At 41.4% G+C, this 15959-nt stretch overlaps 1 protein-coding gene across 1 annotated transcript in view; it reads right to left on the bottom strand.

The window, feature by feature from the left end:
* Nucleotides 1–37: 37 nt before the first annotated feature.
* LOC308176359 (polycystin-1-like protein 2) overlaps nt 38–15959 on the bottom strand; it is a 40863-nt gene continuing 24941 nt past the window's right edge. The window contains exons 19-38 of the mRNA XM_080551983.1: nt 15463–15855; nt 15163–15264; nt 14800–14978; nt 14151–14297; nt 13462–13661; nt 13084–13310; nt 11885–12485; nt 11024–11252; nt 10017–10248; nt 9480–9576; nt 8706–8846; nt 7862–8047; nt 6659–6986; nt 5535–5668; nt 4608–4735; nt 4121–4281; nt 3314–3524; nt 2448–2549; nt 1144–1300; nt 38–441 (exon numbers count right to left, since the gene is read on the bottom strand). Of these exons, the coding sequence (XP_080408109.1) occupies nt 221–441; nt 1144–1300; nt 2448–2549; nt 3314–3524; nt 4121–4281; nt 4608–4735; nt 5535–5668; nt 6659–6986; nt 7862–8047; nt 8706–8846; nt 9480–9576; nt 10017–10248; nt 11024–11252; nt 11885–12485; nt 13084–13310; nt 13462–13661; nt 14151–14297; nt 14800–14978; nt 15163–15264; nt 15463–15855 (4176 nt within the window). The 3' untranslated portion in view covers nt 38–220. The remainder of the gene's footprint in view (nt 442–1143; nt 1301–2447; nt 2550–3313; nt 3525–4120; nt 4282–4607; nt 4736–5534; nt 5669–6658; nt 6987–7861; nt 8048–8705; nt 8847–9479; nt 9577–10016; nt 10249–11023; nt 11253–11884; nt 12486–13083; nt 13311–13461; nt 13662–14150; nt 14298–14799; nt 14979–15162; nt 15265–15462; nt 15856–15959) is intronic.

The following is a 15959-nucleotide window of genomic DNA, read 5'->3' as shown; positions in this document are numbered from 1 at the left end:
AAGTACGCGTAGGATACTTTATCTTACGTTTCATACAACTTCTTAATCTAACGCTTTGTTACAACATCAATCAACAACAGTTTGTGTTGGAGGCTGTGGTGTTTCAGTCAGAAGCACGATGACCTAAGTCTAGCCGCTGCAGCTGATAGTTAAAAAGTAAAACCGCTTGCCCACAAACAAAGAAGCTCTTCATTATGGTTATCTGTGAATTGTTGACAGATTACTTCAGTTGATCATTACTGGCAGGCTTTTCTTCCTTCTTGCATTTAATCCCGAAGAAACTGAAAAGTTTCATTACCATTAGATCCACAATCTCCTCCTCTTCTGAAGCCTGAAATAATGACAAGAAATAAGTTACTAGGCTGGACAGACTAGAATCAAATAGAGCCTCTGCTGAAGCTAGAGAAAACTTTAAGAGGAACACTACTTGATGCCAAATAACTCAATTTTCACTTTAAACAGAGCACAAATAACTGCTGAAGCAAAACATCATGCAAACATATTTATCAAAGACAGAAGTCCCAGGTAGCCTGAGGGTTTCTACATTACAGAAGAAACTTTGGCTCTGTCAAAGACGATGGAGATTCTGCTTTCTGGAGCCTGGATTTCACTAGCTGGCTACCATGCAGCTACTGGTATACACATCTGGCCACCCACTATTTCTAGACGAAGTAAATGAGAAAGACCAAATATATCTTGTTTTCTGTTAACAACATTTTTTTCTTCTCCACTGAATTTATATAAAATACAGAGGAATTTTGGACAGTACTGTAGTGCTCGCCTGAATTTCACACCATGCTACCAACAGCTTGAAAAGATCAGGCACTCAGTGGCATTGTCAAAAGGCTCTGTAAAGTACTCATCAAGTCGGTAGAGTTTTGGTACTGATTTCAGTGGAGCTGGGGCAGAAGTCTAAAACCTTCTTACTGGGTTTAGTATGTGAACAGAAGGCTACAGATCTTATACTAAATCGGAACAGAGACTCGCCTGAACAGGAATGGATGGTGTAATTCTGGAAAATCTGAAGTGTGCTTTATGAGTAAATGTTGACTTCTTAAAAGTAGGACTGAGTTTACATGGGTATCATCAGGTGGTGGAATACCTAAATTGTGAGTAAGCACTACACGATAAATGTTAAAGAACAGCAGAAGAGTTCAGATGAACACACCTGGTAGTGCTTCTGCTCCTCACTGAAAGCAACCAGAATCACTGAAATGAAGAGATTCAGCACCACAAACGTCATGAAAATGATGCAGGATCCAATTAAGAAGGAGCCTAAAATTGGATTGTAGTCCAAGATCTGTAGTATTAATAAGGTAAGACATCACATTTTGGTTTTTAAAAAGAGAATACATATAAGCAGTTAACACGGCAGTTGGTCTCTGAAAATCCTTCTGGCTAATAAATTATGCTATATATACATTATATATTTAAAAATACATTTTCTCCTTTAGTCACTTTTGAATTTGATACAATATAGTACAAAGATAATGGAATATTTTATATACATGATATGTGAATATAGGAAGTCTTTTTTTTTTTTTTTAAAGTTTGCGTTTGAATGTAATGGTATGAAAGTTCCATGTGATTTGAAACTTGATAAGTGTGGAGATTGTTTATCCAAATAACTAACAGCTGAAGCTCCATCATGACCTAGCTAGTAAAGCATAGGTAAAATATGTGTGTTTCTCTGAGTGTTTTTATTTAACAGTGTCTTTACACAGAAGTCCAGTCAGACTGTCATGGACACATATCAAATAAGGGTTGTATAAAAATTTAAAAACCTCATTTTGGTGTAAGCTATAACATAGGAATATATTTTTTGTGATTAACAGCTTGAGTGGGATGTAGAGCTGAAAATGTTATGCCCAGTTACTGATCTTCAAAGCTACCCATACCCTGTTGGATTCATGGTCTAAAAACATCCACTGTGGACCTCACAGTCAGATGTCTGAGCTTAACCCACAGAGTCATTCAGAGGATACTGTAAGATTTGAAAGAACTTAATGAAAAAGTCAAGAATAATAAAAATAAATGTAACAAAGTTCGCTTATGGTAGGCATTGCCTTTCTTGAGAAGATGATGGGTACGTGTTCAGAACAAATGCAAGGGCATTGCTGACATTTCTTTCTGTAGCTTTCTAAGAAAATTATCTCAAAAGTTTTCCTGTAGTCAATAAGTAACATACCTAGTTAAAATGTAAGCAGCTTGCTCAATGAAATGTTCATTATGAATCTACTGACGTTCAGAATGGGATGTAAGATATATTTCACTCTTTTTCTTAATTTAATGAGTAAATGTGGCTGCTTTAGGAGGCTGTGGCGCTTGCAAAATTAGATACATGTCTAGCACTAACTGAAAGTCCTTCTGTTTGCTGGTTCAAAGCACATTTGATAGCTGAGATGCTAATTGCACAGCGATAAACTTCTCAAAATCAGAGGGGGTACCTCCTCGTAGTTGAAGATTCCCAGCTGAAGACTGACCATGGTCTCTGCTGAATCAAAGAGAGTTTTGTAAGAGTAGAGCTTCCAGCCAAATATCAGGTTTGTCTGCAGAGGAAACAAGGCACATCTTACATCATAATCAGAGTACGTGCTGCAAGATCAGCTAATGAATGCTATGATGGTGAGAAATCGGGCAGGATGAAGCTGCCTCAGGTCCTGTTTGTCACAGGACTGCCTTTCACGTTACGTTTTTCCTTGGGTCCAGATGATTTTCACTTAAGCTTTTCAGTGGTTTGGCAATTGAGGTATGCCAAATTTCCCATAGCCCTCTGCCAGAAATTTTACACAAAACATTTCAAATAAAACGGTAAATGTACATACATAGTTGCAGTCCAATAATTCTCTGATCTCATTAGAATTAAAAGAACATTTTGTTTGCATAGTAATTATTATTCCTCAAATAGAGGAAAATATTCAGAAAAATAATTATTTCCCACCTAAAAAGCAGACAAACAGCAAAGGGTACTCTGTGTACCCTCCCCAATTTGAGCTTTATCCAGAAAATGATTTTTCCTGTACTTTGCTCTGTTACTCCTGTTGCACACAGAGAATCTTTTTTTTTTTTTTGTCCCAGTGTTCCATTTTTGTACTAAAATTCATTTTGCAAAGAAACAGGCAGGTGGATATTGTCACTTCTTTCACTTATACAAAGAATTAGGCTCCAGGCTTCTAACCGAAGATTTAGATATGCAGCTTTATTCAGTTTTACGTTTCAAAGCCACGTCACTGTCACCATTCAGAAATAATTGACTTAACCTGGCAATACCTAGATGCAGACTGCAGACAACAGAACCCACAGTCACACTCACAGCGATGGAATAGGCGAGGAACATGATTGCGATAACAGTGATGAATCCAGAGATGTCCCCCCAAGCCCTCCTTAGAGTCGAAGTGATCATGTTTAGTTTAGGGTTGAGCCGCAGCAGATGCCACAGTTTCACTGTGGTGAGGAGCACTAGGAAAGCAATCAGGTAGCCAAGAACTGCATCAGCTCTCGCTGTTTCATTAAAGCTTACGCAGCTGTTACAAACAAAGAAAAAATGTGTTAGACCACGCACATAGGAGCCTTTGAATACATAAAATCTGGAAAAGCCACTCACTCTGAACTAATTTTCAGTGGAGAGTTAAGCTGAGTTTTTGCTTGAGTTCCTGTCTGAGCTTCCTGCTGCGTGCACACAAAAAGCTCAGTTGCATAGGACAGTATTTTTTTAAGTTTTTTTTTTTTTTTAAGAGCATTAGCTAAAACTGATGGAGGCTCCAGGCTGTAACCCACAAACGGCTCATTTTTAGGAAGTCATAGGTTAAAGGTAGCTGGTACAACCTTGCTATCAAATTCTGACTCAGAAAGGAAGACAGGTTCTTTCATGCATGTGAATATTGAAGGGGATGGGCTTACTGGTGCTATGCAGCTGTGACCAGTTTTTAGCAAATGTTATTATTTTCCATTCTGTATAAAATAAGCCATTATTGTCCTCTACCCAATGTTTCTTTACAGCAGGTAACGAGGCAGATTATGCACTAGCTGGCTGGATGTCCTGTAGCAGAAGGGCTTCTTGACTCAGAAGACGGCACTGCAGCTAGGAGCTAGTGTAGTAGTTGCTAGCATTAGTACTTACTCCTCTTTGTGTTCCTGGTAGTAGCTGATATCTCGAGTCCCGAGGATCGTGCGCTTCACGAACACTGTCAGGGCACTCCAGCTAATCAATATAATGGCCATCTCCAGGAGATTCCACTTGCTGTGGAAATATCTCCATTTCAGAGTCTTCATCAGTTTTCCCTATGGAAACAGGAATTCGACAGTTTGAGTCTGACTCCATATCATACAATACACCTCTAAAGGTTAGGGCTATGCCCTCCACAATAAAGCAGGCTAGTGCACATCAGTGAAACTACATCTTGCACTAATTTCACACTGTCTTCTCAAAAGAAGCATTCCAGCCAAATAAAATGTCACCTTCCTATTATTTAATAGAGTATCCGATTCAATCATCCTTTGGTGCAAGCCAGCAGCAGCACTACTGAAATCAAGTATAGTCCTAAAGTCTTTGCAAATGAAATCAAAGCCAGGTGATGCTGTCAAGAGAATTTTCCGTTGCATCTCACCTGTACTACCATGTAGTACACAATAAAGAGGAAATAAATTACTTCTGCTGCAACAACAAAGATGTGGAGGCTGTTGGTGTATGGGTAGAGACGGACACTTTGCAGCTCTGCACTTGTGAAGAAGGCCCCTAAAAAATAACAATGCTCACCTCAGTGCTATAGTAATTACAGCTTTCTGTTTTCATTCAAACAATTAAGTTCACTAATAAGACCCCCGTACTCACATTCATGTCAATGTGAGTCTGAATCCAGCCATCAAACTGAGATTTAGACTTGACTATATGTGGTTTGGATTAGACTACAAATGCAAAGATGTAACAGGAGGGCCTGGAGATATAAAGCTGAATCTTACTCTAAAAAGAAAATGAACTCAGTTTTGTGGTTTGACTTGGGCATTTTCCAGTACTGGGAGAAACCTGAGGGAGGCTACTGCTCAGATCAAATATTTTTGTATGATACTCAAACCAGAATCTAGTTTCACTGTTGTATCCAGATTAAGTATTATATGATTACATGGCCATATTTTATGTCTTCTACAACAGAAAAGACAGATTTTGTTATTTGCACTTTTTGTCTTGATAGTGTATTGATCAACTTAAATGATTTGGAAACATATTTTTTCTTGTTCCTGTTGTGTAATTCTAGACTAAGTGTCAGCACTGTGTTTTCTTCATCAGCAGATGAACAAGCATGAGCAAACATGATGTATGCCATTATGGTCTGTATTACTGTGGTGCTCAGCATGTACTACACCTACATTTATTCCTAAATGGTTTGTAATTCTTTGCATTGATTTTGCTATGAGGAGATTTATTAAAACCTGTTTACTGAATCAAGAACTGGGTAAACACTGTCAGTACGTAAATATGCACTCTGTAGATATATTGCTTGCTGTCTTCAGAACTAGGTGACTTAAAAGGTTCTCACCTAAAGCATTGGTTTCAAACATCAGGCTTATAATGCAGAACAGGTTCACGTTGGCATTGTAGACTGTAAATTCAACAAACACTGCTCTTGTGAAGGTGTCCAGCCAGACGTTGTTGAAAAGGTACTGGAGAATTCTGCCAAAAAAAAATATAGACAGTGATCTAACTCACACAGGAGAGAGGCAGTATCACATGGAGAACAGAAGTGTGACATTTTCATGAGAAAGAGCAAACCAGAGCTAAGAGGTTTGGGAGGAAATCTGTCCCATTAGGTCTGGAGATAGGGGATGTTTACTCTAGGTGGTAAATTTCTTTTTGGCTCCTCTGGAGAATCAGGTACCAGACTCTGGCCAGTGCTAAACCTAAGATGCATCAGGTCTCTTACCTCACAGGAGTTCCTGTGCAAACACAGCTATCTCTGATAACTTGTAAGAGATAAGAGGTTTGGAACGCCACCCCTGCGGGATACAACTTCCTGCTTATTTATCTCATGTCTCTTGTCCGCCAAATTCTGCCGAGGCCCGGATTTCAAGGCCTCATTTCCTATTATTTCACTTTTAAAAGTATTCCCTGTTGCTATTCATATTCACACACATTGCACTAATTCTCCTCCCTCTAGGTAAAAACTCAGTTGTCTGTAAGGATCAGGAGAGCGTAAACACCAGAGAGATGAAGAAGCTTCACAGATCTTACTGTGATAGGAAAACAAGTGGAGGCTTATAATGAGATAACAGAACATTAACATAAAAAGATTTAGGCTAAATTATTTTCTCACCATCTTTGACACACCCTTAGAAAATGCAGTATTTAAGAAGTTAAAGGCCAGCCTAGATGCAATGATGGATTAGCACTACACTGATAGGATTGTTCTTCTAGTTTTTCAACATTATGTATTTCTGCAGCTATGTAAATCTGGGATCTATGCGTGTAAATTAGGAAAAGCAGACTATAATTTGTGATCCTGGTTGTTACCTAACATGGAGAAATATGATAAAAGTATAAATTACACTGGAGGCAGCACAGTCAAACCTACAATATTCAGCATAATCCATGCTAGCGAACTTCAGGATGGAATCTGAGATGAATCCTAAACAGAGGATTCGCTAATAATTTACCAAGTGGTACCTGGAGGCATTGTTAGGATCAGTTCCCAGGTGAATCACGTATCCCCCTCCCCTGTAGACGGCAAGTTTGCCCCAGACGGGCTGCCCTCTCAGCTCGGACTGACTCTGGTACTGCCATGCTGAGCTCACGTCAGAGGAGTTAGCGAAGACCGAAGTGTTCCAGTGCTCCCCGTAGTCCGATGTGTCTTCTGTTTGTAGGGAGTACGGAGCGTGGCATTCCCGAACCACACGCTGCAGTCTGGGAGAAACAGGGCAGGTGTCTCCTTTCACTCTTACTTGGCGAATTCGAGCACTACCCACCAGCTTGGAGTTGCCGTCTGTGATGAATCCTGATCGGGAGAGGGAAAAGAGCAGCGCTGGCAATATGACAGAACCACTGATAATATTGCTTCATTTCATTTATGAGTCACTGATACATTAATATTTTGCTACAGATTCCTTTTTAAAGAACTCTGTAAGCGAAACAGTCCTGAAAATTAAGTCCTTGTGTTGATTTTAAGTCAATTCTTAGATAACATCCACGGATAATGGTGTTTAGTATTATTATCTGTCTATATTTTATAGAAAAGGAAAGAGAGGCCTGCAGAACAGCAGCCTGCCTGGAGGCACGCAGCAAAGGAGCTGTGTGCACTGCTCCTTGGCCACAGTTGGCTATTGCCTGTCCTGCCCAGGCAACAGCTCTGCCGATGTATTTTCACAGTTACTCTGAAATGGGAGCTGGAACACGGCTCTCATCTGTTGCTAGATAAGGCTAGATAGAAACACGGTGATAGCGCGTAATTATCCCTCCCATTGACCTGAGCCATGATGCAGGCACAGCTCTCCCGAGGAAAAGCTTTATAGTGCCATCTATCTGTCGTTCTGTTGTGGTTTTTTAATTATGGGAAGAAGCTTGCGCAAAACTGTGAGGCATATGTCTGAGTATGAAATGAGCGATGTAAAACATGAAAAATGGAAAATTGCAGTGCAAAACTTGTGGGTTATATTAAAGATAATGAAAATGTCAGGCCACATGGAACTTGGGGTCAGGCTGTGGGGCTTTTGTTATCCACTAGTATTCAGATTATGAATCCTAGTTTTATGCACTCATAGTCTCCTCCTCCAGTCAAATATGCGTGTACAAGCTGGGGATATGTATAAAGATAATGTTTCAGCATCTGTCAAGCTGAAGTGAAACAAGGTGGTATCAAAGCAGTCTCTGCACCTGTATATGATCCATAAAGATTTTTGAGTAAGGTGGTTTTTGCCCACGTGAAAAAATCCCGGTAACTGTAGACATCATTGAATCCATCTGTAAAGCTGCTCTCGATGTGCTTGTTTAGGTAGTAGGAGTTGGGATCTCTCTGCCCATAGGCAACCAGCAATAGCATCCATAAAAACCCCACATAGGCTGGAAAAAAAAACAAGAGACAGCAGGTGAGCTCAGAATGAACACTGCTGTTCAAAATAGACAGCAGGACTGATTAGTGCTGCCATCACTTATTAGGTTAAGGCGATGCTTTGCAAGAATCTGACTGACCAGCGCTAATGAATTTACACAAGCTAAGTCAGAGTGCCGCGGTTTAAGCAGGAATCTGAGTAGTGGTCAAGAAAATAAGTGGGAAGGCTGGCCGAACATACATAGTGATGACAGCTGTTAAGGGAATGAGTAGTTTTAACTTCATTCCAAGTGGTATTGAGGTATTATTTGCCATTGTTTTCAGAGGCAATAAAACATAATGCTATCTGTAGATACACCTCTTAGAAAAGTGGCCGGCAAAGATGGCCCCCATTTGCTCTTTTGATTCCAGCTGCATGTAACTGTTGACCTACTTCCACCCTTCCTAACTTTTGTTTAGCCTCTTGTGTCTGTAATGTGTCTCTTTAGCATAAAATCCAGCCTTAGCCACGCTTTCATCTCCAGCTGCCCCTGAGCAGCTGGTCTGTACACTGTAGTGGCTGCTGAAAGGCTAAAGACACGACAAAATGTCTTTACCCCAGAGAACAATATTTTCACTGATGTAAAAGTACTACTGAGTAAAATGAGGTAAGCTTCATATGGGAAATACCCAGGATTTCTCTGATGAGGGCAAATGCTTTCTGCTCCTTCATGCAGCTGATTTTCATTTTCTCAACATCAGCTGCAGGAGGTGGCCGATAAATATTGCTTCTGCTGTCTCGTCGGGCTCCCAAGAGAGGATTTGAATCACCTGTGGGTGAGAGCAGTAAAACCTGGAATCAGTCAACAGATTTATCTGTATCCTGCTTTTCACTTCTTTGGACATTAAAAGGAAATATTTCTGTTTAAAGGGTGATGTGCTCAGAGCTTGACCAGGTGAGGGAAGAAGCTGTTGAACAGTATTCTTTGCTGTGCCCTAGGACTCCTGTCTGCTGCTGTCAGCTTTGTTTGGGCAGGATTGTGATTGCAGAAGCCACTCTTTGGTAATAGGGACACATGGTGGATGTGGAAAACGATGTAAACTGAGGACTTTCATATCATAGGACTTTTATGTTTTGACCTTGTGGACTCTTTCATCAGGTGTTCTGCAAAATTTATCTGTCTATCATGTAGCAGTCTTTGTGTTTTCTGGGACTGACACAAAATCAGTTACTAAGCTTTGTCCCCACTTCTAGCTTGATCTTAGGAACGCTAATGGCTGGGCACGTCGGCACAGCACCTTTGCATTCTAGTGCTTTCTGCTAACCTTGTCAGCTGAGATTCAGGTATATAAAAATAACCTGCAAAGTCCTCACTGTGAGTCACGTATTGATGCAGAAAGCATTCAAAAGTCTTGGAGAGCACTTCGCTTTTTGAAATAATTTTTTACTTTACAGACAGGTACCTGATGCAGACAAAGGCCCATCAATGGCCATGTTTTCTTCATCCTCATGTTCCACCTTCTTCAGAACCAGAGCAAAAAAGGCAGCAAATCCCAGCACCTGCAAGAATCAGCTACAGATTCACTACATGCCCATTTCATATAAAAAAGCTCAGAATTTGGATCCAGGTACTGCAGGAGAATAACTGTGCTTTGGCTTTGTGGAAGTCTTACAGCTGATGCTCATAAACATGAGAATAGTGCACAAGCCCTAGAGACTGCCTAACTAAACTGTTTTTGCCGTGTGGTACATCTTCTTTGGTCAGAAACCTTATCACCTATTAAATTCTGACAAAAGACGGGAGATGAAACTGATGGAGTTAGTGCCAACAAATGACAACAGAAATCTGTGGTCTATGTGTTAGCTCTAGTTTTAAAGGGAAAAACTTTAATTTTTACATGTTAGATCCTGTGGTTCTTTAAAACACATTTTCCTCTTTTCCTGGAATGATGGCAGAATGAGTTCATGTTGGCCGGTGGCTGCATTTCTCAGGATCTCACCTTTAAAGGCTGTGTGATGAAAAGACTTTCAAAGAAGGAGATAGCCATGGAGATCAGCCACTTGATGGAGTTCTCCTTCCCATAATGCAGCCCATAGAGCATGGTGAAGAACCCAGATACGCCACTAGTGGCTGCCACAAGGAACCAGGCAATGAACACAAACCACCAGGGCAGCCCTTTGGAAGAGGAACTTTTCTTTCCACCACCGGAGAAGCTTGGAGTAAGAGACCACCTTTAGAGTCAAGCAGAAGAGAAAAAATCATTCAGCACTGGAATAGAAGCCAAAATCACAGTCTTTAGGTTCAGTGGGGTTTGGCAACATCTTATGATTTAAAATCTCTACCAAAATACTCTTTTTTTTTTTTTTTTTAACTAATGCAGTTATATAGATACATGGATAGCAAAAAATACAGCAAGCAAAAATACAAGAAAATGTGCTGCCACCAGCTGAAATCAAAACAAATATGATGGGCTTATTTGCTCCTCAGTTTATGCATTATTGAACCTCCAGTAGAAATGTTGATGAAAAAAATAAACACACGAGTGCTTTTTAGCTGCTGGATACATCTCTTGTGAGATCACCAGAAAGGCCAGAAAGATAATTAGTGGTATTCTTTTCAATACTTCCAACGTAATTATCAGATTTTCCTGAAATATTTTTGTCCACTTATTCATTTTTCTTCATGCATTTTTAGAGACTGATGAGACTTTGGAGCTCAGTGATTACGTTCAGTGCTGTACAATCATGTGGCACTGTGCTGTAACATTCAGTTTTGGAGGCAAAATTGGCAGAGAGTAATGATCTGTCATTATTTCTTTTATGTGCAGTTCAATGCATTGAGATTTCTTTGTTGCTCCTACAGTAGCATAATAGTATGACATGTTTCTACAGCTGTTATAACACTTATCTAGCGCATATTACGCAAAACTTATTTTCGTCTCCGTCATCCTGGACAGTTTTGAATTCATGACCTGAATTTACTTATACTGAAAACGGGAAGAGTTACCTCTCACTGACGGACGCTGATGGGCAAATCTGGTTCTCCAGGAGGTTCTTCATGTGCTGAACCTGACGAACAGCTTGTGTATAACTCTGAGGCATCTGAAATTTGTTGGGCCCCAGTAATTCCAACTCCAGCTCTACATGCTGGAGTTGCATGTACAAGCAACGGTTGTAATCATTGTATTTCAGTCGTTCGCACATTCCCTTCTCTGGAGTTGGGCTTCTTGCTTTTTCTACAAATAAAGAATTAAAAAAAAAAAAAAGAGAGAGAAAATCAGCATGGCTATCCCTAGATTAAAATACTGTTCAGTACAAAGGGTTTAAAAATTAGGGCCCAAGATTATGAATGTGACAAAGCGACATTTAAAAGGACATGTAATGCAGCTTTATTACTAGAGCCTTAGCACTCTTCTGCTGGAATGGACTGGAACAGTTGCCAGTAGGTAACTTCGTAAGACAGAAGTCCTAAAACCTCAGTAGCAAAGTCGGATAAGATCAAGTGTTAATTTGTTCGTAATTTACCTTTGCATTTTGTAGCTTCAAATACTCATTGGGAAAGCCAAATGTATGTCTTCATGAAATCAGTGGGATTGTTCACTGTTCATATATTATTTATTATATTGTTCACATATTATTTATATTACTGTTTAATTGAAAATAAATCAATGCCTAAGTTAAGAGTCAGACTGAAAGGAGCAACAGCACAAGGCCAATAATAGAAAAAACAGGCAGGACAAAATGACTGCGAAACAACTCATATTTGTGAGTCTTGATGCTACTAGATACTGATCCAACTCTGAAACCAGGCTGATAGCTAACATTTCATTTACAGCAAAAGAAAGAGATTTCAGTGTCTTCACTCAGCTGGGTGGTAAATGGTGCACAGTGAAAGGACGAGACAATGGGCACAAATTAAAACACAGGAGATTCCATCTGAACCTAAGAAAAGCTTTTTTATTGCACAGGTGGTTGAACACTGGGACAGGTTGCTCAGAGGAGTTGTGGAGTTTCCACCCTTGGAGATACTTGACATCCAGCTGGACATGGTCTTGGGCAACCTGCTCCAGCCAGCCCTGCTCTGAGCAGCGTGGTGGACTAGACGACCTGTAGAGGTCCCTTCCAGCCTCAGCTATGCTGTGATTCTGTAATTGCCTTTGAGTCAGAATATAAAAGCTTGGGTCCTCACATCCAGTGTCACCATCAATTTCACTAAAAGGTTTCAGTAGGTGTGTCACCCTGTGTTGTTTACCTGGTATATCCGTAGCACCTAGTGTCACAATTATAGGGTCATCCTTCTTTTTGCTCTCATCGTAAAACTCTTGCCCAGCTCTGTTCTGGTGGCAGATGATGTCCTCAACCAATGCCAAAAGCGTGTTGATATTAGTTGATTTTCCAAGATCTGATACTGAGGTGAGTGATGGAGTCTTCAGGGCTTTAAAGAGTGAGTTGGCAATTCTTCTAATGTCCTACAAAAGACAGCAGCAACACAGCAGTGACTCGGGCTGCAGTGACTTAAGCTGATGTTTTCAGAAGGCACCACTGGCTGGGAGCTGCATCAATTGCTAAAATCCACAGAATGGATAAGGACAACACATCCTACAGGGCTGGAAGTGGCAGGCAGATTTCAACAAGCTCAGCAAGACAGTTTTCAGGACTCAGAAATGCAGCTTACCCGCCTGAGGATCTAAGTGGAGGAAGACTGGGTGCATGATATGCTTTATCTTCACTGCCTTGCTTGATGTTTGCTGTTAACCCCTGAACACAGTGATTTTGAACACACATCTTAATTGTGCTAGAGTCTGGGATGTACAGAGGCAGATCTTGCTGAAGATGAGGATTCCCTACACGTGGAATACACTCTGAAGGTGGATGCCTCCTGTGCTCATCCATGGCTGTGTAGATGCGTAATCGAGTGCTTTGCACCAAAGCTTGTTTGGCTTGTCGCTTCAGACAATTTAAAAGTCATTTGACGGAAGATTTCTGCTGTTCAGCTGGAGATGTCAAGTAGTGCATGGCAGCAGAGGGCAGTGCAGGACTCACTGGGGAGCAGCCCCAGGGACTTACCTTTGTCACAGCCTCTGGAGTCAGCGAGACGGCCTGGGTGACCTGTGGGGTGGGAGGTAGGCTCGGAGACACCCGGCCATTCTTTCCCGGCTTCTTCTCTCTGCCCTGCGTGGCTGGCCGGGATCGTACGTTCCTGAAGATCTGCACAATGAGCAGGTTGATGGGGAACATGAGGAGGGAGCTCTCAAAGCCAATCATCACCTCCTGCCATGTGAACTCAATCTTCCCTGTCAAGATCAAACAGAGAGAAAGAGTAAAAAATAACCTCAGGAACCATCAGGTCTGTATCTTGTGAAAAAGCCTGTTTGTTCAACTGTCCTGCTTCTAGATTTTGCCGTCTCTGTATTTTCCTGCCCAAGCAATGACAATGGTTGTTACCCAGATCCATTTTCTGCTCGGCTGGATCCTTTGGCACCCCCCAGAACATGATGCTGGTCAGCATGGTGCAGAGCAGCAGCGAGAAGCAGCACGACACGCGCTGGGCTCGTGTGAAGGAGCTTCGCGGGGAGCGGCTGAAAACTGAGTACCAGATGTGCCCATCCTGGAAACCCTTGGAGGTCTTCATGAAAAACAGATTGCTGGGAAGAGGAAGGGGAAATCAAGAGTGCTTAGAAAGGAGAGGGAAGAATAAAGCTGTAGTTCAGGGTCCTGACCTGTTCACGCCTGTTGGCACTGTCAGAAGAAATACTAACTATGAGAAATTATCAAATACCATGGCTTGATTTACGTGGCTGCTTTATGGCCTTTCCTCCTGGCCACACCATGGTGGTGAAGCTAGTCATGAAGTACCTATATACATTTCTAGGCAAATTACACTTAAGATGGTTGGGTTTCCGTATGTCTGTCCAGCTATCCTTCTTTAACGCCAACATTTCCAGTGTGGTATACCTGCTAGAGTAACAGTCAGACTGTGTTAACTATCCTTCCTTTTCTCCTTGTTCAGAGCCCTTCGGGAGCCTTTTGAAAGACCTCCCTGTTTTCATTTTTGTCTAGGGAGTTATCTTTGCATACTTGCTTTTCTAGACTGATTGCTATTAAGAGCAAAAAGGCCATAAAGCAGACGTTACCTGAACTGCTTCATGTCCTGTTCTGTAGCTACTGGGAACACTTTATCTAGGACGCATTCTCCGATATCAATGGCTAGCCAGGAGTTACAGAGGAAGTACCATTTCTGGTCCCATGCAAGGTCCTGGACCACTACTCGATTCACATACCTGTAGGGAGAACATGCAGGTCACATTCACGTGTAACTGAGTGCTCTGAAATTCAGGACTCAACAGGACCATGGAGGACAACCTCTGGCCTTTGACATTTTAGGCTGTGTGTAAGCTGTAAGGCACAGAGCACACAGCATAGTGCCCCAGAAAAATGTTCCTCTGAGTACTCAGGTTGGTGACCTAATCCAGAGCATGTTACAGCTCCCATCTGATCATAGTGCCTCGATTTTGTTTAATAGCTTCTACAGTGTTTGATGAAAGTCTTGCTCTAGCACAGAATCGGGTTGTAGTAGGGGTATATACTGATGCAGAATATGGGAAGCACTCATGGACCTGCAGTTTAGATTATGAATTGATCTGTTCATTCTGAAAAAAAAAAAAAAAGAGAAACTTCCTTTCTAGAACTGTAGAATGGGTAATTTGTAAGTGCTAGGAAAGGAAAACTATTGTCATTGTAAAAATATTTTTGAATCTTTATTATTTCCCTGCATACGCTTACCAGGATGGATTGTCCCCTGAATTATCATGCCACAGTCGAATACTCTGCAATTCCCCAAGAGGGAAAAGGGTACAGAGCAGGAAAACATCCACTCCTCCACGTTCAAAGACTGGCGTATCAGGATCAGTTAGATGGTGTGGCTCACTCTCTCCTTCGAGTCCATAGAGGGTGAGAGTCACCTGGAGAGTAAGATGGCAAAATGAAGACTTGCACATCTCAGAATCCTGTATATGATTATTCCTCTGAAATACTCCCCCTGCTTTCTAAGGACTTTCTGGCTTAGAAATTGCATTTGCGTGCTCCTTTATGTCTCCAGTTCTCTAAGTGAGTGCATGAGCTCTCCCTGCACAGTGCCATTGGTACCTGGGAGGTTGTGGCTGCCCCACGGCGGTGTCCTGTGAAAACTGTCACAAGATAACGATACTGAGCAAAGGGGTCATTGTCTTCCAGTACTGTGATTTTCACCTGCAGAGTGACACAATACCAGCGGTGTGTTAGCAGTTTGGTAAGTATGGATGCATTAAAGCTGGGGATAGGAACTGGTCATCTTGTGAGCTATGCAAAGGGAAGGGAGTAGGGTTGGTTGAAGACTTCTGTTAAAATAGGCTGGGCAAAGAGGGAATCGGCCTAAATACTTTCAGTCATTAGTAGCTGAAGACTTACTTTGGCATCATCCTGGATGTCTTTCCTTCGAGCCCAAACAACTACAAGCACATATATCAGAAAGATACATCCTACAGTGGTCACCACCACAGGGTTGTCCACAAATGTACCAAATAGCTGTGCGGTTTTGCTAACATCAATGGCATTGGGTATGACAAAGAAGGAGCTCCCAAAGAAGGTCAGATGGTTGCAGAGGCACTGCGTGTTCCTAGGACTTGTTTTTGGTCCTACCTGAAAACCAGAAAAATTTCTGGATAAAACATTTGGCTTCAAAGTATAAGAAAACTTACCAAGCAAATGAAAAGACAGTGCTGGGATGGGTACATTAGTATGGAGAACTGCAATACAGGAATGAATTGTTCCCATTCCAATCAGGAATATTAATTCCAATGTCTAGCCAGAAATAGGCATTCACAATATGATACAGACTTGTCAGAATAGTTTGGTTTCTCCTTATCTATAAGCATATCCCAAGAAGTTTAATGGAAATGTCATTT

Source organism: Anser brachyrhynchus, assembly GCF_964034855.1.
Source record: "Anser brachyrhynchus genome assembly, chromosome: 12".
Classification (NCBI taxonomy): Eukaryota; Metazoa; Chordata; class Aves; order Anseriformes; family Anatidae; genus Anser; species Anser brachyrhynchus.
This window is presented reverse-complemented; position numbering and strand designations above follow the sequence as displayed.